Source organism: Myotis lucifugus, unplaced genomic scaffold (assembly GCF_000147115.1).
Source record: "Myotis lucifugus unplaced genomic scaffold, Myoluc2.0 scaffold_101, whole genome shotgun sequence".
In the NCBI taxonomy this organism is placed as follows: domain Eukaryota; kingdom Metazoa; phylum Chordata; class Mammalia; order Chiroptera; family Vespertilionidae; genus Myotis; species Myotis lucifugus.
The window spans coordinates 1,056,539-1,083,313 of NW_005871149.1; the positions used below are offsets into that span (position 1 = coordinate 1,056,539).

Consider the following 26,775-nt stretch of genomic DNA (forward strand, 5'->3'; position numbering starts at 1 on the left):
GAGATTCCTCATCATGGCATTTCCCCGATGGCTAGTGATATTTAACATATTTGTGTGTCATTGTTTGCCGTCCATATATCCTCATTATTAAAATGACTATGCCCGTTTTCTAATTGAATTGTTTTCTAATTGAATTGAGAATTCTTTATATATTACAGGTAATATATTCTTAAATGTTTTTTGTATTTTAAATGTTTGGCAAAAAAAACCATGACATGTGAAAGTCAAATGAAATTCAGATTCAGTGTCCAGAAATAGAGTTTTATTGGAACACCACTCCACCCATTCAGATGTATGGTCTGCGGCAGTTTTTGCACCACAGCAGCAGAAGAGAGTTGTGGAGACAGATCAGATGGCCTGCAAAGCTTTTTATAGAAAAAGTTTGCAGACCCTGAGGCAGCTCATTGAGCAGAGACATGTTCCTGCACACCAGCCCCTGCATACCAGCCCAGCAGTACTCAGTCCAAGCTCACGTGTAGCTTCCCCATAAATGTCGGATGCTAGACATGTGGAGTTGCTCATAAATAGTTGAAATGAAAGTTTAATCTAAATACCAAGGTAAACTTGCTTTATCTAGGAAATGGTACAGAAATTGATTTTTGAAGAGGTAAAGTGACATGCTTAAAATTTTCTAGTTAGAAAGTGATAGAACTGAATCTAGAAGATACTAAATGTTAAGAGATATAAAATCTTTTTTTTATTTCTTGTAAGGAACAGGCTTGAGTCTTAAACTGAGTTACCTGAGTCTTGAAATGTTAATTTTTTCCCTCTCCCTTTTAGCTGCATTCAAAGCTTAGAACAGACTTCCTCCACAAAACCCATCAAAGGAAGGAATGCTTCTTTTTAATTATTCTTGGTTAAATTTATTATTGTAGTAATATTTTTTTAAAAAGGAAAGGGGTGAGTTGATTCCTGTAGCTCTCTTCTCCAGTGTCATTAAATGACAGGGTTGCTTTTATGTATTTCCAGTGAGTCAGCCTTCCTTTCTCACATTTTTTTCATCTTTGGTCAGCTGTGCTATCACAGGGAGTGTCTCGAGGGCAAACTCCTAATTGAAAGTTTCTATGATGTCAAAGAGCTACTGGCAGGAATGTTAAATCCAGAAACAGTTGATTGTCTTGGTGATAAGAGTGAGGAATTACTTCGGGATTATACAGAGAACTGAAGTAAACAGATAATCTCACTTATCAGAGCAACCACTTCAGGGACTGTACTTTTCCTTACTCAGAGAGGCAAAAAAGCCTTTAAGGCCATGAAAGTTTTTGTATTTTTGTATAACATAATGCTATCATTATGATCATGCAGAATTATGTAGTGGGCACTCCATAAAATATTTGTTGAAGTAATGCGCCCTTTATTGGAGGTTCCTCCAAGCCACCTCAAGTCCACTGATTGTGATGAGGTCATCGTAGTTGATCATCCAGTGGGAGTGTGGCCGAGAGGAGGTGATAGAGAAGCAGAAAGAGAACAGAACGGAGTGTATTGGAAGAGTTTGAGTTTTGGAGTCAGACAAGCAAGAGTTTGAATCTTGGTTGTCACCTACTGACTTTGTAACCTAATATAAATAACATATAATGTTTCAGGCTGTTTTTTTATTTAAGTATAGTTGGCCTGAATACATTCTCTGTTGGACCACTAACACACTCTACCAGAAAAGGAAAGATGGTTCATTCTTTAGACATTGATTTTTTAAAATAACTGAGATATAATTGACATATAACATTGTGTAAGTTTAAGATGTACAACATACTGATTTGATATAATTTATATTGCAGAAACATTGACTTTTAAATAACATTTTTAATTCAAGGCAAGGCAACCTTGATATCATTTTCATGAAGCAGTGATGGCTAAGTTAGTATAATAACCTTTAACAACTTTGTATATGTGTGCCATTCTCAATTAGTTGCCACCATAATAACTTAAAATTAATATTAGTTTATTCATGGAAATTCATCAGCTAGTGTGACAAGTTGTCTCAGATTTCTCTATAATCAAAGGTGAGCTTTCTCTATCTCAGCCTTAGATAAAAATCAAAATTTGAAAAACGGGATTAGTGAATAAAATTTCACATTTTAAACTTTTATCATGTTGAAATATGAGATTAAAACCAATTTAGGGCTTTTTCATTTCCTTATGTGGTGGTTGTTTTGAGATGGACCATGCTGAATTAATTGAATGGTTCTCCTATAATGAGTTTTGGAATAAAACCCACAGAGACTTGGCCATGTTAGAAGTACCATTGGTAATCTGATAGTAATATAGAAAATGTGTTACTATCAAGGCAACTCTTTGGTGTTAATTTCAGTGTTGGATCTAGGTCACAATTCATCTTCTGCATACCAAATACATCCTCTGAAGCTTGAAATAACAGGATCTATTCAGAGATTTTTTTTTTTCTGTGAAATTGCTAAACATTTAGCATCGGGTAATTAGATAATTTTTAAAAAATTGGTTTAAAAAAATAAAATAAAAAATTGGTTTAACCTTTATATTTAATGGCATTAACATTTAATTGCTTGGGAGAGTTGCCTGAATTATTGATTTGATATATAGGAAAAGTATTTAGATTAATTTATTTGGTAAGAAATATAAATGACTGTTACTAAGTGTTTCAATTAACTCAAATATTTAGTTGTATGTAGAATAAAAGATTACTTTCTTAAAAACATATTTTATTGATTTTTTACAGAGAGGGAGAGGGACAGAGAGTCAGAAACATCAGTGAGAGAGAAACATCGTTTAGCTGCCCCCTGCACACCCCCCACTGGGGATGCGCCTGCAACCAAGGTACATGCCCTTGACCGGAATCGAACCCGGGACCCTTCAGTTCCCAGGCCGACGCTCTATCCACTGAGCCAAACCGATCAGGGCTAAAAGATTACTTTTTTTGCCCTGGACATTGTAACTCAATGGTTAGAGTGTCTGCCTGGGCACTGAAGGTTCAATTCCCCAGTCTGGGGCCCCAGACAGGGCATATGCGGGAAGGCAACCAATCAATGTGCCTCTTTCACATATTTTTCTCTCTCTCTCCCTCCTTCCCTTCCTCCCTTCCACTCTCTCTTAAAACATCAGTGGAAAAAATATCCTCAGGTGAGGATAAATGATCCCCCCACCCCCTCCAAAAAAAGAGTGCTTTTTGTCTTGTCAGTTTAAGTAATACATGTATATGTTGGTAAATGATCTGTTTAATTACAAGTGATGTTTGCAGATGGTTTTCTTTTTATTGTTTAAATGCAAGTATTAAATAGAATGAAAATCATTTGGTATCATATTAAAGTCTTTGATTTGCACTTTAAAAATTTTTTTAAGAAGATTTTATAACCTGTGTATCTGGTTATTAGAATGATTTTGTATAGACTACTGCAACTATCATATATTTACATATTTTATACCAAGAAAATTTTTTACTGTAAAGTTTATTGAGCTTGTTCTTCCCACGTATAGTGACAGGATTAGTGGGCGTAGCTATCTCAGCACTGAATTAGTTGTATTGTGTCAGAAATACTATAGTTGGCTGGATAAAATCTATACAGTACATACCACAACGTGCTTGAAGGTGGGTCAGGACAATACCTGATATTTAATCCTAAAGAATTCTTGCTAGATATAGTTTCCAACTAGTAAATAAAAGATGCCATTCTATTTTGGATTTGCCAATCCATGACAGTCCCTTAAAATTAAAAATACATTTTTTAATTATGAAAATAATATATGTTTTTGTAGAAAGTTGGAAAATACATGTAAGTAAAAAAGAAGAAAGCTAGACATTTATGATCCTGCCAGCCTAGATAACTACCATTGACACTTTGGTATATATTTCTCCAGATATTGTTCTGTGTTGTATATATACAAAATACCTATAGATAAGTCAGAATTTTTCCTCTCTTTAGGTACTTCGCTTCTCCCTGGAATATTTTTCTCTCAAAAACATGCTTGTCTTCTCTTCTAGTTAAGACTTAGTCTAAATGTCATCTCCCAAAGGAGCTTCCCCAGCATCTAGCCCAGTGATGGCGAACCTTTTGAACTCGGCGTGCCAGCATTTTGAAAAACCCTAACTTAACTCTGGTGCCGTGTCACATACAGAAATTTTTTGATATTTGCAATCATAGTAAAACAAAGACTTATATTTTTGATATTTATTTTATATATTTAAATGCCATTTAACAAAGAAAAATCAACCAAAAAAATGAGTTCGTGTGTCACCTCTGACACGCGTGTCATAGGTTCGCCATCACTGATCTAGAGTAACCTACTGATAACTTCCTTTTTCTTGTACAACTAGATTGTATGATCCAAGAGAGTAGGGATCATGTGTTTCTTAGTTAATACCACATTCCTAGTGCCCAGAAGCGTCCTTGGTACATAATAGGTACTAAATAAATAAATGCTTGAATGATGAATGTTTAATATTATAAAAATGGGATAAGATTTATACATATGTAGCTGCTCTGGAAAGAGTAGATTGCTTACAATTTAGAGGAAAGGTGGAAAATTAAATAATAGCACTGAATGTGGTAAGTACTGTGATGAGAAGTATAGTAATAGGAAACATACAGTAGGAGTTACTAAGAGAAGGCTTTCTGGAAGAGTGACAATGTAAGCATTTTGTAACCTTGTAATTTGTCAGTTCTTTTCATCTGTAGTATAATTTACAATGGCTGGGTAGTATTTTATCATATGTAAGTACCAGAGTTTAATCAGTATCTTATTAATAGACAATTGGGGGATTTCCTAAATAATATGCTAATTAGACTGGACATCCTTCCGGACGACCTTCTGGAGGAAGCCGGGGCTGCAAGGGAAGCCTGGGTCCCGGGTGCCAGAGGGAAGCCTGTGCTGGCCGCTGGGGGAAGGAAGGCCTACTCTTGCACGAATTTTGTGCATCGGGCCTCTAGTACTGTCACAGTGTCTTAATGTGTCTTCAGTTATTTTCTTAGGTAATTTTTACTTGGGAGTGGAATTTTTGGGTCTGAAAATTAGAAATATTTTCAAGGCTTTTGGCACATATTAATTTTGGAGAGTACCAAATTGCCCTTCATTAAAGTTGTACTAGTTTATACTTTCAGCAACAGTACATGAGAATGCAAAAAAAAAGTTTTTGCCAATTTTGTAGGCAAAATGGTGTCTTACAGCTTAATTTGCCTTTGTTTGATTCACCTATGTGTATCATAGTAATGTGTAACTGATAGCAAAATACGACGAGCTCCAATGTAGATTTTACAGTGGTTACCATACTGCATAGCATATGTGAAATCAATAACTTCTCTATTTCCTTTTGTTTTTTGATTGCAGGTTATATTAAGTTATATGCTGACCTTTGCATTATCTACTCTTTAGCATAATCCTCAAACCAGAATATTATTGTATTTTAAGATTTTTGTCTCATTTTATAAACATGTAAGCTGTAATAATGACAAATTCATAGAAACTAAGAATAGGTTACTTAGTTTGATATAAAGTACCTTAAGAAGTTTGTATGTTGACACTAGACCTAGCAACTGACTTCTTTTTAATTATTGTGGCCAGAAACACCAGATGAAAATGGTAAAACCCAGAGAGCTGATGATTTTGTTTTGAAGAAAATAAAGAAGAAAAAGAAAAAGAAACACCGAGAAGACATGCGAGGAAGACGCCTTAAAATGTACAATAAGGAAGTACAGACTGTCTGTGCTGGCCTGACGCGCATCAGCAAGGAAGTCCTCACCCAAGGACAAGCAAATAGCACTTCGGGAGTTAACAAGGAGTCCTTCAGGTATCTGAAAGATGAACAGCTGTGCCGATTAAATTTGGGCATGCACGAGTATCGGGTACCCCAGGGAGTACAAACACCTTTCATGACCCACCAGGAGCATTCTATTCGTAGAAATTTCTTAAAAACAGGTACTAAGTTTAGCAACTTTATTCATGAGGAACACCAGTCCAATGGCGGTGCTCTGATCCTTCATGCGTACATGGATGAACTCTCATTTTTGTCTCCAATGGAGATGGAGAGATTTTCTGAGGAGTTTCTTGCTTTGACATTCAGTGAAAATGAGAAAAATGCTGCTTACTATGCTTTAGCAATAGTGCATGGGGCGGCTGCTTATCTCCCGGACTTCTTGGACTATTTTGCTTTCAATTTCCCCAACACTCCAGTGAAAATGGAAATTCTGGGCAAGAAAGATATCGAAACAACCACCATTTCAAATTTCCACACTCAGGTAAGGCGAACTCATTGTTACATTATTTAGTAAGTACAGTTACAGTACATGCCAACCCTCATTTTGTTGCTCAGCACATACCAGCACACTTAAAACTCATGGTGGTAAATGTGGTTCAAATTGTTTATTTCTCTAATTGAAAAATCTTGATTGCTGAAGTTCTTTGGGATGTGGCATATGACTTGCTTGGTCTAAGAAATGCTTTATACATAAACGGTTACACATGATTACACGTCTTCATGGAAAACCAGCTTGAAAACTAATGCATTCTTTTGCAGATTAGGCAATGTTAGCATGGGCGGTGTGATTTAGAACTGGTAGCCTCAAGGTAATTCTAGTAAACTTCATCTTTTGTGTCATCATAAAATATCCGAGGGCATTGACCTATTTATTTGCCAGGTTTTTGCTTTTCTTCCAGTAACTTGTTGGCAGTCTGTCCCAGAAACATCCCTTCTCTATGTGACTTGGAAGTGTCACTAGGAGACCGCCATAGCTGCCGCTCCTTCTGCCTACGCACTGCTGTGGGTGAAGACATTTTCTGAAGCCTTGCTTGGGCAGCCAGGCTTAAGTCAGCAGGGAAACTCTCTTTCCTATCCAGTGGTTTTAAACGAAACATTTTTTTTTTTTTCACTGAAGTTATCTTAGGGCATAAACTGCAGTTGATAATATGTTCTAGATTTGCAGATTTTTCTTGCTTTTCTCATAAGGATTGTGAACGTGGATGGTCAGCTGTAAGTTTGTGGTATAGATACAAATTCTACACACGTTTCATGGAGAATGTGACACTCTTAGAGAGTTATAATGATATAACCTGTTTTTTTCAGGTTATCTGATAATTTGCTGCCGTTCTTAAGAGGTGTTTTTTTTGTAGGTAAATAGACTTGCGTCATAAGACTCTCGGCTGTCTGCATTAGAGTGGTTTCAAGCCACTTAGATCTGAAATCTCCTCTAACTTGAGTCTTTTTAGTGCTGCTTACCATCCTTGCCTCCAATGAGGGGAGTATCCAGTTTAGATTTGTGAGCTTCGCAGTTTCTCTAATTGAAGTTCTCTCTGCAGTAGAGAGAGCAGGAGCAGCCAATCTGGAGAGGTCGCAAGATGGGGCTGCCCAAGATGTTGGAACACGATGTGCAATAAAGGGCTTCGCCTTGGATTTTGGCCTTGTTACCACAATCAGGTACCGAAGTGCTGACTTTTGTAGTAGATTTTGTTTTTTCTTTTTCCTTTTTTTTTTTTAAAAAGGAGTGAGTATAGCCCCTTGAAAGTTAAGGAATCCTATTTTTATCAATATTGCAGAAGGGACTGAAAATACTTCTCCTAATGTAATCCATAGTCCCCATAAGTCCCTATTTAACAAAGATCTTGCTGAGAGCAGAATTAATACGCTCTTTCACTTTTTTAGTTTAGAAAGCTGCAGCAAATTTTCTCTTCTGATTGATAGACCAGCAAGCATATCTGAGAAGTAAGCCAGAAACTTGGGGCGGTGGGGAGTTTTGGTTTTGTGATGATGACTTTTTAATATTAGTTAGTTTTAGTGGATATCTCTAAATATTCCCTGCTGATTTTTGTCTTCCAATTGATTTTTTTCAATGGAGCTGAAATTTCAATGACTGTACCAACAACTTACCTTGAGATTTACTTTCATATTTATAAAATAACCACTTTCTAAGAACATACCAGATTATTTAAAAATTTGATGTCATTAAATACTTTAACCACATGAGAATATTGAGGACTATTGAGTAATTGTCAAGCTCTGATGATCCTTGGTGAGGGAACTTCATTTTATTTATGAATACTGAGTCATTGAGGAGAAGGATGAGGTGGGTGTGGAAGTTGGTATAGCCTAAGAAACTTTAGATTTGCAGCGGTGGAATCATTGGCAGATGTTGGGATGGGAACTAACACAGTAGTTCAGATTTATTTAGCACTTCATGATTTATAGAAATGCTTTCACATTCATATCTGAATATTTTAAACACAACTCGTGGTAGGTAAACAATTTTATCTCTGTTTTCCATCAGAGAAACAGGGTTGGGGATGTTTATTGTTATCCAAGGTTATGTAGCTAGTAAGTAGTCAGGGAGCAAACTGCAAACTTAGGCCACTTGTGCATCGTTTTATCACACTCCGTCCTTCCTTCAGCCATTGGACAAGGGACTAGTGCTTTCATTTGTCTAACACTGTAATCAGTGAAATGAAAATACCTCAGTTTAATACAATATTCAGAGGCTATTCTAATATTTTTAACAAATACCTTTAGATTGTTGGGAATTAAGTGAATACCTTAAGTATTTTGGACTTCTGTGTTTTGTGAAGTCTTATCAAGTTCTTTGAGCCAAAAATAAAGTAAAGTGAATTTTTTATTACCTTAGAGACACAATTATTAGAGGTTATAATTTAAATATGTAGCCATAATAATTATTCATGAGTATATTTCAAGATACTTTGCTCAGCAAATGTTTATTGAGAACCTATCACAAACTGCACATTCTGTTCTTAAAAGGACTAATTGATGAGCTCAGTTTAGTGGAGAAGATGAATAAACCAGCAGTTATAATGCAGTTTGACAAGCAAGAGCATAGAGGAATGCATACGGAAAGCAGTTGTAAGAGAGGGAGCACAGTTTGTGGTGTTACCTAACTTGGGCTCGAGGTGATTAGAAAAGGCATTTTAAAGCACGTAATAATGCTTGAGTGGAGTACTTAGCTTCAGAAGGGCATTAAAAGAATACTACCTATGCAAACACACAGATACTAAAGAATGTAGCACTTTCAGGAAGCTGGGAATATCTTAATTTAGCAAGAATACATGCTGACTTAAGGGGTGGTGAGAGTTGAGACCAGAGAGACAGACAAAATCAAGATTGTGAAGAGCTTTATATGTGCTAAAAAAAAATTAGTGTTTTTTTCTTAGAGGTAATGGGGAATCATTGGTGAATTTTAAGAGGGGCATGCTATCAAGTTATGGTTGCAAAGATTACACAGTAGTGGGAGAATGAGATTGGAAGCAAGAAGATTGGTTAGGTTACTGTGGTAACCAGGCAAATAATTCATGTCCAAACTGATATTGATGCCAGAGAGGAAGAAATGAAATTTGAGCAGTAATTAGAAGATGGGATTATTTGCACTTGGTGAGGGAGAAGTATACGTAGAGTCTTAAGATGTGATTTTGACAATGGGCTGATGGTGGTGCTGGTCACAAAGTCAATACAGGGTTGACAAAGCTGTTTTGGGGGTGGAAGGTATTGATGAGTTCTGTTTGAGGTGTTTTGTGTTGGAGGTACCTGTGAAGACTATGGTTAGACATGTCTATTAGGTAGTTAAATATATTGATCTATGATTGGGAGACGTGTCTAGGCTGGAGATGCAGAAGTTGAATCCATTAGCCCAGTGGTCGGCAAACTCATTAGTCAACAGAGCCAAATATCAACAGTACAACGATTGAAATTTCTTTTGAGAGCCAAATTTTTTAAACTTAAACTCTATAGGTAGGTACATTGTTATTAACTTAATTAGGGTACTCCTAAGCTGGCCTTTGCTAAAAATGTCCTCAATCTGATTGAGGTACGTTCGCTGAGGTCAACCCCTTCCAACTCTCCCATCCACACTCGTCTTGTATACTTGTTTCGTCTATCTCCTTTCCGAAAACCGACTTCTGCGCACGGGCCACAAAGTTTCAATCGCACTGTACGTGCGCACCCGCACATGGTATTTTGTGGAAGAGCCACACTCAAGGGGCCAAAGAGCCGCATGTGGCTCGCAAGCCGCGGTTTGCCGACCACTGCATTAGCCTATAGGTGATCAGGGACAGCATTAGAATGGAAGAGAGAAAGTGGAGAATGGAATCCTGTGCTGCACCCACGTGTGGAACGGGAAGAGATAAAGACAAAGAGGTAGAAGGAAGTTAGATGACAAGTTTTCTAGCTTTTATGAATGTTGGAGTGATTAATTGTCATATCCATACGAGGAATGAAGTAAGATAGGTTGGGAAAATGTTAGGTTGCTCAATTGGGAATTAAATTGGAAACATTATCAAGACCAGTGCTTTGCAAACCATAGCCATCTTAATATTATAAGTTATGCTTTTTTAAAAGAAGCTTGCTATTGAAAGTGTGCTCAATATATGAATTTGGCATCAACAGAGAGCTTGCTAGAAATGCAGACTTTCAGACCCCTAACCAGGTCTTCTGAATCTTAATCTACATTTTAACAAGATGCCCAGGTAGTTCACATGTACACTAGAGTTTGAGAAACACTACTGTAGAACTCACCTCCACTAGCCAGAGGAAGTAAAATATAATTTGTTTGGGGCAAGAAAACCTGTAGCTTCTGTTATTTTTATATTTTTAAACTATTATAGTCGTAAAGCTAGGATGCACATATAGGTGGTTTTTTTTTCTTTGAATATTCTATAAAACTTAAATATTCTAACACCAAAGGAGGTAAGTTCATGATCAATATCAATTGAAGCGCCAAGCTGATCCTCAAATTTGATAACTCTCAGCAGTTGATGCAAGGATAACTGTAAAGTTTGAGTTCTTGATTTAAAGGACTACAATTCTGTAGAATTATTCAAGTCTAATTAGTTTTAAATAGTCATTAGCTAAATAACTGTTTTGACCAAAGCATTCAAGTGTTTGTGGAATCTTTTGGTCAGTTAATGGAGAAAAATTAGAAACGTATTCCCTACCCCCCCACCCCCCCGCAAAAAAAAGAATATTTTTAGGAATAATATAATTTATTATTTTTGCTTAGATCAGTGGTTCTTAAACCTTCCTGATGCCGAGACCCTTTAATACAGTTCCTCATGTTGTGGTGACCCCCAACCATAAAATTATTTTCGTTGCTACTTCATAACTGTAATTTGGCTACTGTTATGAATTGTAATGTAAATATCTGATATGCAAGATGTATTTTCATTGTTACAAATTGAACAATATTAAAGCATAGTGATTAATGCTCATAGTGAAGGCTCATAGTTACAAAAACAATATGTAATTATATATATATGTGTGTTTTCCGATGGTCTTAGGCAACCCCTGTGAAAGACCTCTTTCCCAAAGGGGTCGCAACCCACAGGTTGAGAACCGCTGGCTTAGATAATTATATTGTGCAACTATCAGCACTAGAAAAACATTTTTAATAGTTTTAAACCTTGAAGTGTTCTGCAGTAAGTATGCAATACTTGGCTCCCTTCCTTATAAAAATCCTGTGGCCTCGATAAACTGATTAGCAGTTCAGATATCCTTCTAGTCACCTTATGGACTAACAGGATTTCAGGGTGGGTGGGGTCATTTCCAAGCCTTTGTTTCATAGGTGAGGAAGATCGCATTTTGTTTGTGACCTTTTCCAAGGGTAAAGAGTGGCAGTTCTTCAAAGAGGAATTGTTTTATAGTCTGAATTTCTAACAAACTCCCAGATGACGCTGATGTTGCTGGTCGACAAACAATAAGGCTGTAGGTCTTAAATTCTGTACATGAATTACAAACAAGTAACAAAAACACTAAAAATATAGTGAAGTTAATGGGGAGTTGTTTTAAATATCACCATCTGAGACTATTTTCACCTTATAGCAACTAAGTAATTGAAGCATATGTATGGTGAAGAAAGTGTGTATATGTATATGGTGGGGGGAGAGGGAATTCATTTAAAAAGTGTATCTACCATAATGGGATATTTTTCTCTCTAACTGGCAAATGTGTATTTTAAGTTCTGCTTTAAAAAAAGATTTCTGTAAAACTTACATAATATTGAAGTCTTTTATTGAGGGTCATAGCTCTTTAATTTTATTTAGAAGTTCTTATATAAAATGTTGCTTTTATTACTATAACATGGTAATGTTTACTGTTCCGGAAAAAATCAACAAATGTTATTTCTTCATTTATTGTGTGTTGTGGCAGGGCCCACAGTGGGCTTAAGGGGCCATGTTTGATTAATATAGTTAACATTTTGTAGTGAATTGGTGGTACTAATTAAGAATAGAAGAGTGCTTTGGAGCTTGATGGTAATGGAGAAACTCTAAAGGGCTACACATCAGTGTGTTAGAGAAAAGGAAAACATACTTTAAGAAGTTTTATAAAATAAAACAGCATAAAAATTGTATGCTTGGTTCTTTTTTCTGTCATTCTAAGTATAGCTTATACTCTTGACTCATACTACTGTGTTACTATATGTTTTAAACCGGGAATGCCTTTTTATTCACAGGCCACAAGGTTAGGAAGATTGCTGGCTAGCTTTTTCCTCCCTGTTTTTTAAACCATCAGCTTAAATAGGTTTCTTCATGAAACATGAGTTCTGTTGAATAATTATTCTCCCTAACTCCACAACAGGGCTTTCCACATAGTGTATTTCTAGGTTAGTTGTAAGTTTTGTTTTGAATAATTTATTTTTTAGAGCAATTTTAGGTTCATAGCAAAATTGAGGGGAAGGTACAGACCTCTTTCCCAAATACTCGCAGCCCCCACCTATGCATAGCCTTTCCCCATTATCTACATCCCCCACCAGAGTGGTACATGCCTTACAATTGATATGCCTGTGCTGACACATCCTAATCACCTGAAGTCCATCGTTTACACTAGAATTCACTCTTGGTGTACATTCTGTGGGTTTTGACTCACATGTACCTATCAGGTAACATACAGAGTAGACTCACTGCCCTAAAAATCGTCTGTGCTCTGCCTATTCATCCTTTCCCCCACCCCCACCCCTGCCAACCACTGATCTTTTCACTGCCTCCATAGTTTTGCCTTTTCCAGAATGTCATATAAGGATGGGGCAAAAATAGGCTTACAGTTGTGAGTATTTGAAACAGAGTTTATGTGTTATTATATTATTTTCCGTATGAATAATTATAAACTTTTGCTCCACCCTGAAGTATGTAGTCTTTTCAAATTGGCTTCTTTCACTTAATAAATGCATTTTAAGGTTCCTCCATGTCTTGCCATGCGTGATAGCTCATTGCTTTTTAGCACTGAGTCATAGTCCATATATGGATGTATCACAGTGTATCCATTTACTTACTAAAGACATCTTAGTTGCTTCCAGGTTTTTGGCAGTTATGAATGAAGCTTATATCTTCTGAGTTTTTAAATGACTTACTAAAAGGTGTATGTAGCCCTGGCTGGTGTGGCTCAGTTAGTTGAGCATCGTCCCATGCACTGAGAGGTCGCTGGTTCGATGCCTGGGTTGTGGTTCCATCCCCAGTAGGGACCATGCAGGAGGCAACTGATCGATGTTTCTCTCTCTCCCTTTCTCTCTCTCAAATCAGTAAAGAGAAACATATCTTCAGGTGAGGGTTAAAAAGCAAACAAACAGGGATGTATGTATTGAGAGCACAATTAAGCATGTTTAACTCTCCCAGCAATTGGTACAGGATAACTTTTAAAGTTGAGTGTCTAATCTAAAGGACTACATATATATTGACAGCAGTATGTATAGTATTCACACATACTTGTTTAAACTTTTATGGCTATTATATTAAATTTTTTGAATGCATGCAAAGCTAGTTACTATTTTCTTAGAGGTATTTTCTTCCTCGATATCACAATCTTCCCCTCCCCACTTCGCCTTCAGATTTTACTAAAGGCTAACTTTCCCCTGCTTGGCATTATGTTCCATGTTCCCATGGCAGCTTTAGTGTTTTTCTGTTCTTTGGTCTCTACTTGCCTTCTTCCAGTCATCCTAACACTTGTTTCTTCCTTCACGGCAGTATACACACTTTGGGAGGTGGTAGAACTCAACTTGTTCTTTGCTTTTGAGTGCGATTTCCAGGCCAAAGCTTCTCAGACTTGCCAGATCCTAAGAATAATCTGCGGTTGTTCATTTCAGATACATATTAGAATCTCAGGTTCTTGTCTTGGAAATTCTGATTATCTTAATTGTTCTGTTTTGGGAGTGCTCTAGTTAGAGACTTTTTTCCTTAGTCCAGAGCAGGAGATAATAATCCAGATGTTATCTGTGCAAGAGACTCTTGCCTCCCTCAGTACAGAGTATACGAGATACAAGTTGCAGGCTAACCACTATAAATCACAGCTAGTGGCCGGAACAAAACAAAAGTTTCTTGAATAGGAAGTCCAAAGGTGTTCCATGAGGCCATCCAGGGTTATGCTTTCCTTCTGCCATTCCCTTTGGTGTTGTCATATGCATGGTTGAACCTGGCCCTCCAAAGAGAGAAAGAGGAAGTGGAGAGCAGGCTGCTTACTTATTAAGACGTGTTCTGGAAATTGCATATGTAACTTATGCTAGCATTTCATTAGCCAGAACCTCGTCACAGGCCACGCTTAGCTGCCAAGGAGCCTAGTTGAGCTGTATGCCCAGGAAGTTCTGTTACTAAAATCCAGAATGGTAGGTAAGAACAGTAGATCAGATAATAGGGGATAATTCGTAATATTCTTGTTTGGCATCAGTGCCACATAGGTGGTAGCTATTGACTTTCTGGTAATAAATGCCGTCCATCTTCTAAGCTTTGCTGTTAATTATTTAAATGCAGATCAAACATTAGCATTTAAACATTTTTACTCATGTGATAGACACTCGAATCAGCTTTACTACTACCACTACTTTTTTTTTAAACCAGAGTTTCATAGCTGATGAGTTCATTTCTAGCCTCAGCAAACATAAATTTAACAACTCCCCCATTTCAGGTTCACTTTCTCTTTTTAAATAGGAAAGGATACTTTATGTCACCTATTAATTATCTTAGGTATTTGCATTTTAAGTTGTCTTCAAGTTCAGTGCTGTTGAATTAAATGGTATTTAAATTAGGAAAACTTGGAGTACTATGATCTAAAAATATTAATTCAGATTAAAAATGTGTTGAGTTGCATAATCTCAAAGCTAGCAGACCAAGTAAATTGAAAATTACTATAGGCAGTGTACTTCAGGATTGGTATTGAGTTATGTGAACTTTAAATTGTGATAAGTCTTTAGAATTTTTTCTCATAAGATGCCATCATCATGTATAGTTTGAAAGTCTTTTTAGGTAGAGAAACGTCTGGTAATTGGGAATGGGAGAGACTGATATTTCTAGAACTGATGTTGAAAATTAACTCTGCTTTAATCATTTTGGGGTGCTTGGCTGAGAAAGGTTAGACCAATGCTTAGAAAAGCTGTTTTACTTCCCCTTCCTCCCTTTATTCCTACATCCCATGACCGTTCTCTTTCCCAGTCTGCCTCCCCTGGCTTTGTATAGCATGATGATCATACAAACGAATGGAAGGTAACTCGTGCAAATATACGCAAGGTAATTCTGGCCTGGGCTGTTGCTGCTTAAAGATCACCTAGTCCTAGGGTGATCTTGGGGGAAAGATTTATAAGGAATTAAAAAATAAATGTTTGCTATTTGAGAACAAGATCTAAGACCTTTTTTTCCTGTGTGTATGTGTATGCATGACAGTGATGTTAAATTGTCTATGAAAAAAAATGGTTGGTTCTGAAAATGCTGCTAAAGAACTAATAGTAAAGAATTGTATAAGAAATACTAGATGGTCATTTATGCTTCCTATTAAGGCAAAATAGGTGACGTTTAAAGAGGATATTCCAAGTACGACAGATTCAAGAGAAAAATCATTGGCGTAAGTTGGATAGAGAAAAAGATGAGCCTGCCTAGGGTGGAGGATCTTATATGGAAGATTGGGTTGGTTAACAATCAGCCTGCTATTTGGCCTGGTGTGAAGGCTCTCAAGGTAGAGAGTACAGAATGAATACAGAGGATTAATCTGACCATGGTTGCCCTGCCAATTTTATTGTTTATTTACTAATTTTCCTAAATAAAGTTTACAGAGTTCAAAATTATTATTCTCAGAGAAGTTTAAGTCTATCGTAATGTCTTCAATATTTCCTTGAGATGTTGGGACCATAGACTAACTTGCACCGTGCAATTTCGGGTGTGGAACTTATATCAATGTATTTGTCAGTGTGTGTGGGTGCTTTTCTGTAACGGTTGACTTTGTCCAAGGTGCTGACCTTTGAGTTCTTAGTATGAAGAAGAAATAGCAACATTGGAAACAATGCCCTATTCTAATTCTTTAAATATATTATAGAGTACCTTCAGGCCCTTCTTCCCCTCTTTGGTTTTATCTCAGGTCAACAGGACGTACTGCTGTGGCACCTACCGAGCAGGCCCTATGCGGCAGATAAGTCTTGTTGGAGCAGTAGATGAAGAAGTTGGTGATTATTTCCCAGAGTTCCTTGATATGTTAGAAGAATCACCATTTCTGAAAGTGAGTGTTCATTCATATTATTAAAGTTTGGATCATTACGTAAGTGGATACTTTTCATTTAAAAGGATTAAGCTAATCTTGTCTGTTAAAATGAAATTTTACCCAATGTTTTGAATAGAAATGTTTAAAAAACGGTTGCTATAAAATATTTAACTTCAGTATTCTTTTGTATATAGAAATTACTATCTAATACATTTATTTCTTCATATACATACACAAAGTAAGCTTCCCAGGGTTTTCTTTTAGGTGGGGTGGCTACCTAAAGACTATCTATTTTGTAAATAGTCTAAAAATTTTTATGTGACTAATTCATCTGACTTCTAGATGACTTTGCCCTGGGGTACACTTTCCAGCCTCCGACTCCAGTGTCGGTCCCAGAGTGATGATGGGCCCATCATGTGGGTAAGGCCAGGAGAGCAGATGATCCCTACAGCAGATATGCCAAAGTCACCCTTCAAAAGACGACGGTAAACAGTCACTTTTCTCAAATAAGCAAAAGCACTTGTTTTAGTTGACAGCTTATAAAAATGATTGAGACTTGAACACAGTTTGAACATCATTTGTCTAGATGATTCGAAGAGCTATCTTAAGTAAGTCTCTAGCGGTCAGTCCCTTCATCCGGTCCACTCATCTCACAGTCATCAGAGTGAGGCGGCCTCTGTTTGTTTGTTTGTTGTTCTTTTGTGAATCCTCACCTTACTGTATGGATGGGAATGTAAATTTTTCCCCGTAGCCTCTACTCACATTCTTAACTTTGTTGATCTGATTGGATAGATATGTGTCATTTTAATTTGCTTTTCTTTGAGTGGTTTGTACTTCTTTTGTGATTCCCTTTTAATTTCCTTTACCCGTATTTCTATTGGGGTATATTCACTTGTAAATTTTCCCTATACATTATGACTATTCACTTTTTTTTATGTTGTGAGTTTTTCTTTTAGTTTCAGATTTCTTTATGTTTCAGGTCGCCCCTTAGGAAATTTTTGTTTATATATTGTCAAGTCTATATCTTTTCCTCTGAGGTTTCTCTCATAGTGGCAAGCTTTCAAGGCCTACTCTCATTCAATGTTAGAAAATATTCACCTAGAATGTTGTGAGAGTTACAGGTATTTTGAGAGTCAAAAATGACTCAGAGTAAAGCCACATGTAGCCTTGAACTTTGAATTTTATTTTCTGTTACTAGACAACTAAATTTTATATATTCAAACACTACATTTGAGCCCAAGACATAGTTTCTGTATTATCATGACATACCAAGAGAGAAAGGTAATCACATTAAACATTACAATAGAGTGTGTTTCTTAAATACTAATGATAAAAGTCATTGAACCCTCTCAGCCCTCCTCTTATTTGAAATGTGGTGTCTTAGTCAACTTTTTTGCCTAATTACTATTAATACTTTTGTCCTTCCCTTTACTTCACAACCAAATCAACTCCAGATCAATGAATGAAATAAAAAATCTCCAGTACCTACCTCGGACCAGTGAACCCCGGGAAGTCCTCTTTGAAGATAGGACAAGAGCGCATGCTGATCATGTGGGTCAGGGGTTTGACTGGCAGAGTACTGCCGCTGTTGGGGTTTTGAAAGCTGTACAGTTTGGTGAATGGTAAGTTAATGGAACTCAACTGCAAAGTTGGTTAATGTTGTTTAAGAAAACGTAGACTCAATTTAAAAGGTTGGGGACCATTTTTTTTTTTTAAATTGTAAAACACACATAACAAAATTAAAAGTAAAATCTGAACCATTTTTAAGTGTACAGTTCAGTAGTGTTAGGTATATGGGCATTGTTGTGAAGGAGATCTCCAGAACTTTTCCATCTTGCAGAACTGAAACTCTATACCCACCAGCAATAGCTCCCTCTTCTCCTCTCCCCCAGCTCCTGCTAACCATCATTCTACTTTCTGTTTCTGTGAATCTGGCTACTTTAAATGTCTCATATCAGTGGGATCATACAGTAGCTGTCTTTTGTGAGTTTCTTTTATTTAGCATAATATCCTCCAGGGTCATCCATATTGAACCAGGTGTCAGTTTCCTTCCTTTTGAAGGCTGAATAACATTCCATTATATGTATATGCCACAGTTTGTTCAAACGTTCAGCTATCAATGGATATACTTGGGTTGCTTCCACCGTTTGGCTGCTCTGAACAAATATCCTATGTCTCTGCTTTCAGTCTTTTGCGTACACCTAGAGGTGGAATTGCTGCATCATGTGGTAATTCTATTTTTAATTTTTGTAGAAACCACCACCCTGTGTTTCATAATGGTTGCACCCTTTTGCATTTATTTGGGGGCACAGTTTTAACAAAGCTCAGAACATAGAATTCAGCTCATTTAAAAACTTTTTTTTACTTTGTTTTTCATATTTATGTCAGGGCCTTCAATATTATTATAGCGTTTGATCTGAGTATTTCAAATGAAAGATGATTTAGTTTTTTTCCCCTTTCAATACTTTGAAAACTGGAAGGTGTGATCTTTGTGTGGTTGATGATGTTATCACAGGGTGGTATTGAGATGGTGGGTAAAGTGGTGAAAGGATTACAAATGCAACCAGGTTAGACTAAAACTCTGCTTCTAGTCACTGTTGTTTTAGTTTTGTAACAACTAATCTAATTTGCTTATTTTAAAACAGCTTTTTTAGTGTTTCCTTTGTTGTTCAAGTTGATTAAAGGAGCAAATGTATACTTTGTCCTTGGGAGCTATATACCTATTTCTGTGCTAGTAGCAGCATTTCCAGGAACAAGAACACTGAAATGTGTCCTTATTTCCATTATGAGATGATTGTTCCTAAAACTTCATTGTGTCCATCTTAGGAGTGACCAACCTCGCATAACCAAAGATGTGATTTGTTTTCATGCTGAGGATTTCACTGATGTTGTACAGAGACTTCAGTTAGACCTTCACGAACCTCCAGTTTCTCAGGTAATAACTCCTGCGTTTTTATTACCCTTTGAGTGGGATATTGGAGAGAAGTATCTTTACCCATTTTATTTTGCATTTTATCTTACAGTTAGATACATGGGGTAGTGAATTTTATTACTATTTAAGGCTGTGTGTGGAGGGTGTCAAAAATCATTGAAACAGAGCTTCCCAAACAGAATGTTTGAGAATCTCTTTAACTTGGGATGCCAGTTCTGGCCCTTTGCAGCCTCAGCTGCTAACCCCATTGCACTGGGTGCCTCACCTGCAAAAGGATGAAAGACTGAGGAGCGGATAAATGTTGCCCTCCCGTGTGGCAAAGAGTATTGATTTTTAGCTGCACTTTGAAATACTAATTTAAATGGTTCCCTAGGCCCATGCTGACTTCAGCCAGTCCTTTGTTGCTAGAGAGGTAGTAAAACATGAGGAAGAAGGTTTGTCAGACATTACAGGAAATGTAAAAGCTGTTATCATTTAGTATTGCTTAGCTTTCATTTGGCCCCTCTGTTTTCCTGTGCTAAGAATAATATTTTATTTTTTTAAATATATTTCATTGATTTCAGAGAGGAAGGGAGAGGGAGAGAGAGAGAGAAACATCAATGATGAGAGAGAATCACTGATTGGCTGCCTCCCGCACGCCCCCCACTGGGGATGGAGCCCACAACCCAGGCATGTGCCCGTGGCCGGAATGGAACCCGGAACCCTCCAGTCCGCAGGCCGACACTCCATCCATTGAGCCAAACCAGCCAGGGCTAAGAATAATATTTTATTTGACTAAATTATTATGCATTTTACTTTAAAGTCTCATGCAACTCTTTCCTTCTCTTTAGTGTGTGCAGTGGGTGGATGAAGCCAAACTAAACCAAATGAGGCGGGAAGGCATTCGTTATGCTAGAATTCAGCTGTGCGACAATGATATCTACTTCATCCCCAGAAATGTCATTCATCAGTTCAAAACGGTGTCCGCAGTGTGCAGCCTAGCCTGGCATATCAGGCTCAAACAGTACCACCCTGTTGTGGAAGCCACTCAGAACACAGAAAGCAGTTCTAACATGGACCGCGATTTCACTGGAAAGCGAGAATTAGAAGTTGACTCCCAGTGTGTGAGGATAAAAACGGAACCTGAAGAAACATGCGCAGAGATGCAGCTTTTCACAACCGCTTCATCTTCCGTCCCACCTTCATCAGAACTGAATCTGCAGCCAGACCAGATGACACAGCCTGTCCCGGTGTTAAAGGTGGGAAGTAGACTGGACTCCGAGCAGCAACACAAGCTACAGGAACATTCAAGCACTCCTGTGTGATATGTACATATCCAAACACATTTTTTAACTTTTTTAAATTTTGATGTGAAGTTATAGTTTTATAACTGGCTTAAGTTAAGTTTTATTGGAGAAATCTTGCCTATAATTCTATAAAAAGAGAAATGACATTCCACAAATGTCAAGCATATCTTTTTTACACAGATTATGCAAAGTTAAGAGTTGTATCTTATCCCGTTAGTACAGTACGTAATAGTGGGTCTGCTGCTACTTTCCGTTTCCAGGTGTGAGGTAATAATTCAATCTCTTCTTCAAATCAAAATAACTCTCTGGAATAACAGATTCTTTTTTGGTAAATTATTCACTTCCCTTAATTTTGTCTTGTCTCTTGCCATAGTTGCTGTTTTTATGGTAGAAGATCAGATTTGTGGTTTAGTTCTCTGTCTTTATGGCACAGATTCAGTTTCTACAGTAAAACGGTATAGGTTGCAGGAAAGAGTTCCTGTATCTTGTTCAAAAGCAAGTAAGTTATTTAGTTCCAACCGTAAAGAACAGGTAGTTCTAAGGAAAATTCAGTGGCTCTCTGGTTTAACAGAAGAGAAAGCAAGCACTTTCTGATCCAAACTGTCCTCTTTGTGTCTGTTATTTAAAGCCCAGTGGATATTTCAATTAAAAATATCTAAAGATGTATAGTCCTTGCTCATTCATTATCCATGGTTCATATACAAGGTAACTATGGAAAATATTTTGGGTAAAAGAGATAACGTTGACTTGATACTCTACTGTTCTGCTTCCTGGCATCCTCACATTTTGTGTGGATACTTTTGCTTCCTAAACTGATCATGAGTATCAAACTGAGGGAATGAGAGCAATCTTTCTGAGGAGGCTGCCATATTCTGTGCATGACATTTAGGAAAATCTTTTTGTCTCCTGGCACCAACCTCTTCACGATAAAGACCTACTGTTGAGATCCTTCCATTCAGTTTTAACAGTGAATACCAGAGCTTATTTGCTCTGACTCTGTGTAGCCACTTTCCAATAAAGAATATGGCACCGACTTCATCCTAGAGTTTCAGGTAGCCCCGTGCTTAGTGCCTGAGTATTTAATTGTTTTTACACAGGCACAGTTCATACAGTTAGTGTAGTCTTTCTGTTATTTTAGAACGTTAATGTGATACGCATTTTACTTTCTCTTAGTTAATAATATTATAGGCCTTTTGTTTATTAAAGGAAGAGTACTCCCCACACCTCAGACCAGATTCTTATATCTACCTGGTTATAGTGCAATTTGGAGATTTTTTTTTCCTGGAGGGTGAGATTTGGAATATTTACATTAACATAGGCAAAAAAGATGCTGCTTTATTATGTCTGTCACCATGAAAACTTAGCTGCATCTTTTGAAATATCAAATATGAATTTTCTCTAAAATATTCTGAAATAGGTTAAATCTTATATAAATATTACTTTGTGCAATATTGTTGTGTAGTTAAATGCATATTAGCAAAGTATAGAGGTCACTGTGTAAACCGATAGAAAAGTAACCATCAGCAAATACTGCAGTGATTAGTTAGAATCTGTATTATTCCTTATATATATGTATATGTATGTATTCTCTGTTAAAAAGGATAAAGACAAATAGAGAAACATTTCAATGTAAACCATTTATGAATTGGAAGTGATGTTGGTTTTCGTTATCTCTGTAAATAAGGTAATTAGAATGGTATGAAAAGTAATGTGATTATTGCAGGGGTGTTTTTAAATCTTGGGTATAAATTCTAGGGTAAATTCTAGTTTATCAAGACTAGTTTTTAAGGGACCTGCCTTTAAGGGTGTTTTTTGTTATCGGGGGGTGGGGTTAATCACAAAGTATGTGGGTTTGGGTTCTCTCTTGTTTCTGTTTTTCTGTCCAGAAGAATTTCATAGAGCTTTACGAGGCTGTGCAAAGTAAAATTCTTCTCAGGCAACATTTGTTTTTTAAAATAATCATGAAGAACAAGGTTGCTAAAGCAAAAACTTTCATTTTTATTTTCCTTCCTTGTCTTCCAAGATCCGATTTCCCCATCTCCCACTTGCCATCCAGCAGATGCCACCTGTCATCTGAGCTGGTCATTGCTAATACACAAGGAGTCTGTCTCCTGACAGCCAGCACTGTGTTTAATCACTCAGGAACCAGCGGATCTGCAAAGACCTACAATCAAAAGCAAATCCCCACTTTCCTTTGACACATTCTACCCTCACCTCCAATATTAACACATTAAAAGAGTATAAAAATGTTTAAAATCATGTACTAATAAATTCATTGTATGTTAGAATTGCAATAGGATGGAGAGAGAAACATTTAGCTAGTAATGTATCTGGAAACTGAATGTCCTATGTGAGTGAGTATTAGATTTTAATAGCATGCTTTAAAGACTGAGCAATATAAAAGCCCAAGTTTTGAGTTTCTTACTGCTTTCCAAGCTGTATCCTAGTTTAGTGATACAAATGATTGCAACTTTTCTAACTCATTAAATTATTTGGTTTGGTGGAGTGAGGCATGGAGCAAACTGGCGTCTTCTGATTTGTAAAGTATTGATGGCAGTGAAGTTGTAACTGAAATTTAAGCTGATCTTCCTTTTTGGTATCTTATCCGTTGTGCCAACTCTTTGAGATTACTTGCAGAATGTGGCTATAAGTTTTAGTATTTTATGGAGCAGCGGTCGCCAACCTTTCGGACCTCACAGACCATCAGTGGTCCACGGACCACCGGTTGGTGACCGCTATTGTGGAGCACATATTTTTAAATGTGCTTATGGAAAGGACCCAATATGTGAGTATTTCTAATGTCGTAACTAGAACGATTTTATGGTATTCATGAATAAGGATAAAAGTCTTCCCCCTGCCCCAGAAGTCATTCTATAATTACACCAAGATATGCTAGGAGTAGGGTTAGGATTCAAAGCGGTATTCCAAATTCATAAAGCAATAATAATAAAAACCTACATGAGTTTCCCCCTTCAGAATTTTAACTCTTTAAGAAGGAATTCCTAGGCTTACTTGTGCGTTTATTAATTTGCTTATTCAGCACTTAACAATTTGTTTCATTGGTACTTCATTATTTTTAAAGACTTTTGAAAGGTGCCCTTCCCCCTTAGAGACAGTTGGAATATCAGATGATTAATATTACAAGCTCTTGTAGTAGGAAAAAGGAGCTTATTTAATAAAATTCTTTAAACGTTAGGAAAAGATGTCTTGCATCATCTTGCATCAGTCTTAAGAGGCATAAAGTTCACACTTTTGCTTATTGCCTTCCCCTCTATAAATATTGTCTAGAATGAAAGCTAATTTAGGAACAAGACTCCAAAATTCAAGAAAACCCTTAGTGAATATATTCTTGATCATTAATATTAGCCCATAATATATTTTCATCTGTATTTGCCATTAAAAATTGGTGTTTATGCCTTCAGGATAATTGACTTGGTGTCTTTCTAATGAATCTGTTTTGTCATTGCTACAGGTTTTAAAAAAGAACCTTTCACTAGTATTTCTGCTAAGTTTTATTTAAAACAACAGGTTGTAGCTGTATTTATTGGTCATGCAGTAAGTAGAGGAAATGTACAAGAGGTGTTTTGCTTTAGCATAGGAGGGATCTATCCCCATGCTAAAGTTTGTTGCTTTAAAAGCAAGTATCTCTCCATAAATATTATGGCCTTCCATTTTCTTCATACATTTTTTAGGATCCACTTGTGCATGTAGTTGAGACCACTGTCTCTTAATATAGCACTTTTCAATTCTCGCTAAAGAAATACTTATGTACTACTTCTATCACATGTTGTAAATTTTCATGTAATGGTGTTTTTTTGTGACTAAACTCCATTTTGATTGGCAGCTAAGACTTTTTTTCCTGTGGCTTTAATTTATCTAAGGTCTTTGCATATAGATGAAATGTATAATTTGCCTGGCGGACTATTTGCGTTGTGTGGCCTTAGTTTGTTTATTGACATTAACAAGTGTTTTAAAAAGGTTTTTAATGAATAGTCTTAAACCTAAATTTGTGTGAATAATCTTTTAGCACAGTGCTTTTTTGTAGCTGTCTAAGTGTGTTAACTTGTTAAGCTATTTCTTTGTAAAATAGGACAATGGAATGCATAGAGGTGTTTTTTTTCCTGTAAAGTATTTTTTTAATAAACAAAGTCTGATTTGTCCTTTACTGATGTTTCATGATGAAATGAATAGCATGTGTGAATTCTTAGCTACCAGGGACCTGTTTTTAAAGTATTTAATCCCCTTCATCCGTGTCCTCTATTACTTCCTAATAATTTAGGAAAGGTCATAGGTGTCTGGGGAAAAGCCCATCCATATTGAGATACAACTAGTTTTGTGGAAGAAGAAAAACCATGCTTGACATTGAGGCAGTTATGTCTCCTGCTGCTTCAACTAGTTTATATCTACTTATGAGGACCATCTTAAATCTTCATGCTGCTGCTGTCATTATTTTTGAAAGTGCATGCATGCAGTGTTAAGGTGGTGTGTAGAGTTTTGCAAACAGATGTCATTGATGTATTAAGTGACAACCCAGTGGATTTTTTCCCTCTGTTTTTATTTGTGTGAACTTTTTAGTTGAGGGACCCATCCTAAGCACTGACAGCCTTTGGCTCTGATTAGTAAAGGAAAAGAAAGGGAACTCGTGTGTTTTGAATAACTGCGGTCGGCCAGACAATATGAGGAAATCTCACTCTAGTCCTCACAGCCTTTTCCGTAGGAAAGTAACAAAACAATCTCCATAATACAGGTGAGACAGCAGGCTTGCTAGGTTGACAAATTGTGGAAGATTCATTGGTGGAGCAGGGCTCTGGAGGCAGTTCTGGGTTCAAAGCCATGTTGGCTCAGTGGCAGCCTTAGGAAGCACTGAAGTGTAGATACTTCTGAAAGATGATTTGCTACATACTAACCCTCCCAAATGTGATCCACCTGCCAGGGACGACTCCTCCCTAATGTGATCCACCTGCCAGGGACTCCTCCTCCAACGTGATCTGCCTGATTCAGTTCTTCGACAAACTCCCCAAAAGCCTTTATCCAGTGCTAAGCAATGAAGTAGAAATGTTTGCTACTAACGTAATTTTTGTCTCAAATACTTAGATACACACGAAAAATGACTTTCTCATTTGTCACTTATCCAGTGTTTCTTTTTTAACTTGGCCATTTGTCTTTGAGACCCAACAGAATTGTAATGTTTACTAGAGCCTAGAAGGGAAAAGCTGTCAAGAAAAGCAGAAGCAGAAAGGAAACCCCTGCCAACAGGGCGATGTAAAAAGAAGCCTGGTGAGGTCATTCCCCTTCTCTCTGTGGGCGGCACCGCTCCCTTCTCACCCCCTGTTCCTCATGGATAAGATGGGGATAGCTCCACCTTCCATGGGTGATTGGAAATGTCTGTAAAGCATTCAGAACCGCACGTCTCAGGCTTTCTGAAGTGGCAGCTCGTCTAAGCAACGTGCTGAGCGTTAGCTGCCCGATGCCACGGGCTGGGCGAGCCAGGACACCGCTGCCACCGAGGTGAGGCGGGGTCCCTGTTTCCCTAGTGACGCCAGCCAAGCACAAAGCAAACCACAGCTTCACGGAGGAGGGAGCGGCTGAAAGCCTTAATCCTTAAATCTTCACGTCAGGGAGCAGCAGCTGCGCCCGTGTCCTGCCTCGGCCAGCCTCGAATTCTTACCCTGGAGACGGTCCTGCAGGCCGCCCCCGCCCCCCCCAATTTGGGGAAGCGCCCGGTCCCCCGCAAGCCTCGCCTCTGCACCCCTCACTCCCGAGCACCCCAGGGAAGTCACAGCTGCAGCCTGCCAGGCCCCGCGCCCAGCACAGCGCAAACCCACGCGGTTCATCAGCAAAGATCGCGAACAGGTGCGCCAGGCCCGTGCGGGGCGTGGGGCCACCGCCCACGGGGAAGACCGACCATAAAGGACGAACCACCGAGAAACGGGCGGGGACCCATTCGACTGTCGACAGCGATCTGCTCGGGAGCGAACCCGGGACAGTCACTGCGGGGGAGGCGGCGGGGGGAGGCGGGGGAGCGGCGGGGGCGTGCGGGGCGCCCGGGCAGGGGCGGGGCCACCTCCGCAGCGAAACCCGGAAAGCGGAAGCCGCGCCGGCCGCTCGGGTCCGCGGAGCTGCTGTCGCCCACTCCGGCCGCTGAGTCACGC

The 26,775-nt window shown here is 37.9% G+C and overlaps 1 protein-coding gene across 5 annotated transcripts in view; it reads left to right on the forward strand.

Moving 5' to 3' along the window:
• Positions 1–24,047, forward strand: part of RSBN1 (round spermatid basic protein 1) — a 30,058-nt gene extending 6,011 nt beyond the window's left edge. The window contains exons 2-9 of one of the 5 annotated variants that reach the window (XM_014458958.2): positions 5,530–5,755; positions 7,261–7,378; positions 16,286–16,423; positions 16,748–16,890; positions 17,860–18,027; positions 19,232–19,340; positions 20,168–20,644; positions 22,647–24,047. In XM_014458958.2, coding sequence (XP_014314444.1) covers positions 5,530–5,755; positions 7,261–7,378; positions 16,286–16,423; positions 16,748–16,890; positions 17,860–18,027; positions 19,232–19,340; positions 20,168–20,641 — 1,376 coding nt within the window. In that variant the 3' untranslated portion in view covers positions 20,642–20,644; positions 22,647–24,047. Of the gene's footprint in view, positions 1–5,529; positions 6,204–7,260; positions 7,379–16,285; positions 16,424–16,747; positions 16,891–17,859; positions 18,028–19,231; positions 19,341–20,167; positions 20,645–22,646 lie in introns of all 5 variants that reach the window. The other 4 variants (XM_023757049.1, XM_023757050.1, XM_023757048.1 and 1 more) reach the window with 4 other exon arrangements.
• The last annotated feature ends 2,728 nt before the right edge of the window (positions 24,048–26,775 follow it).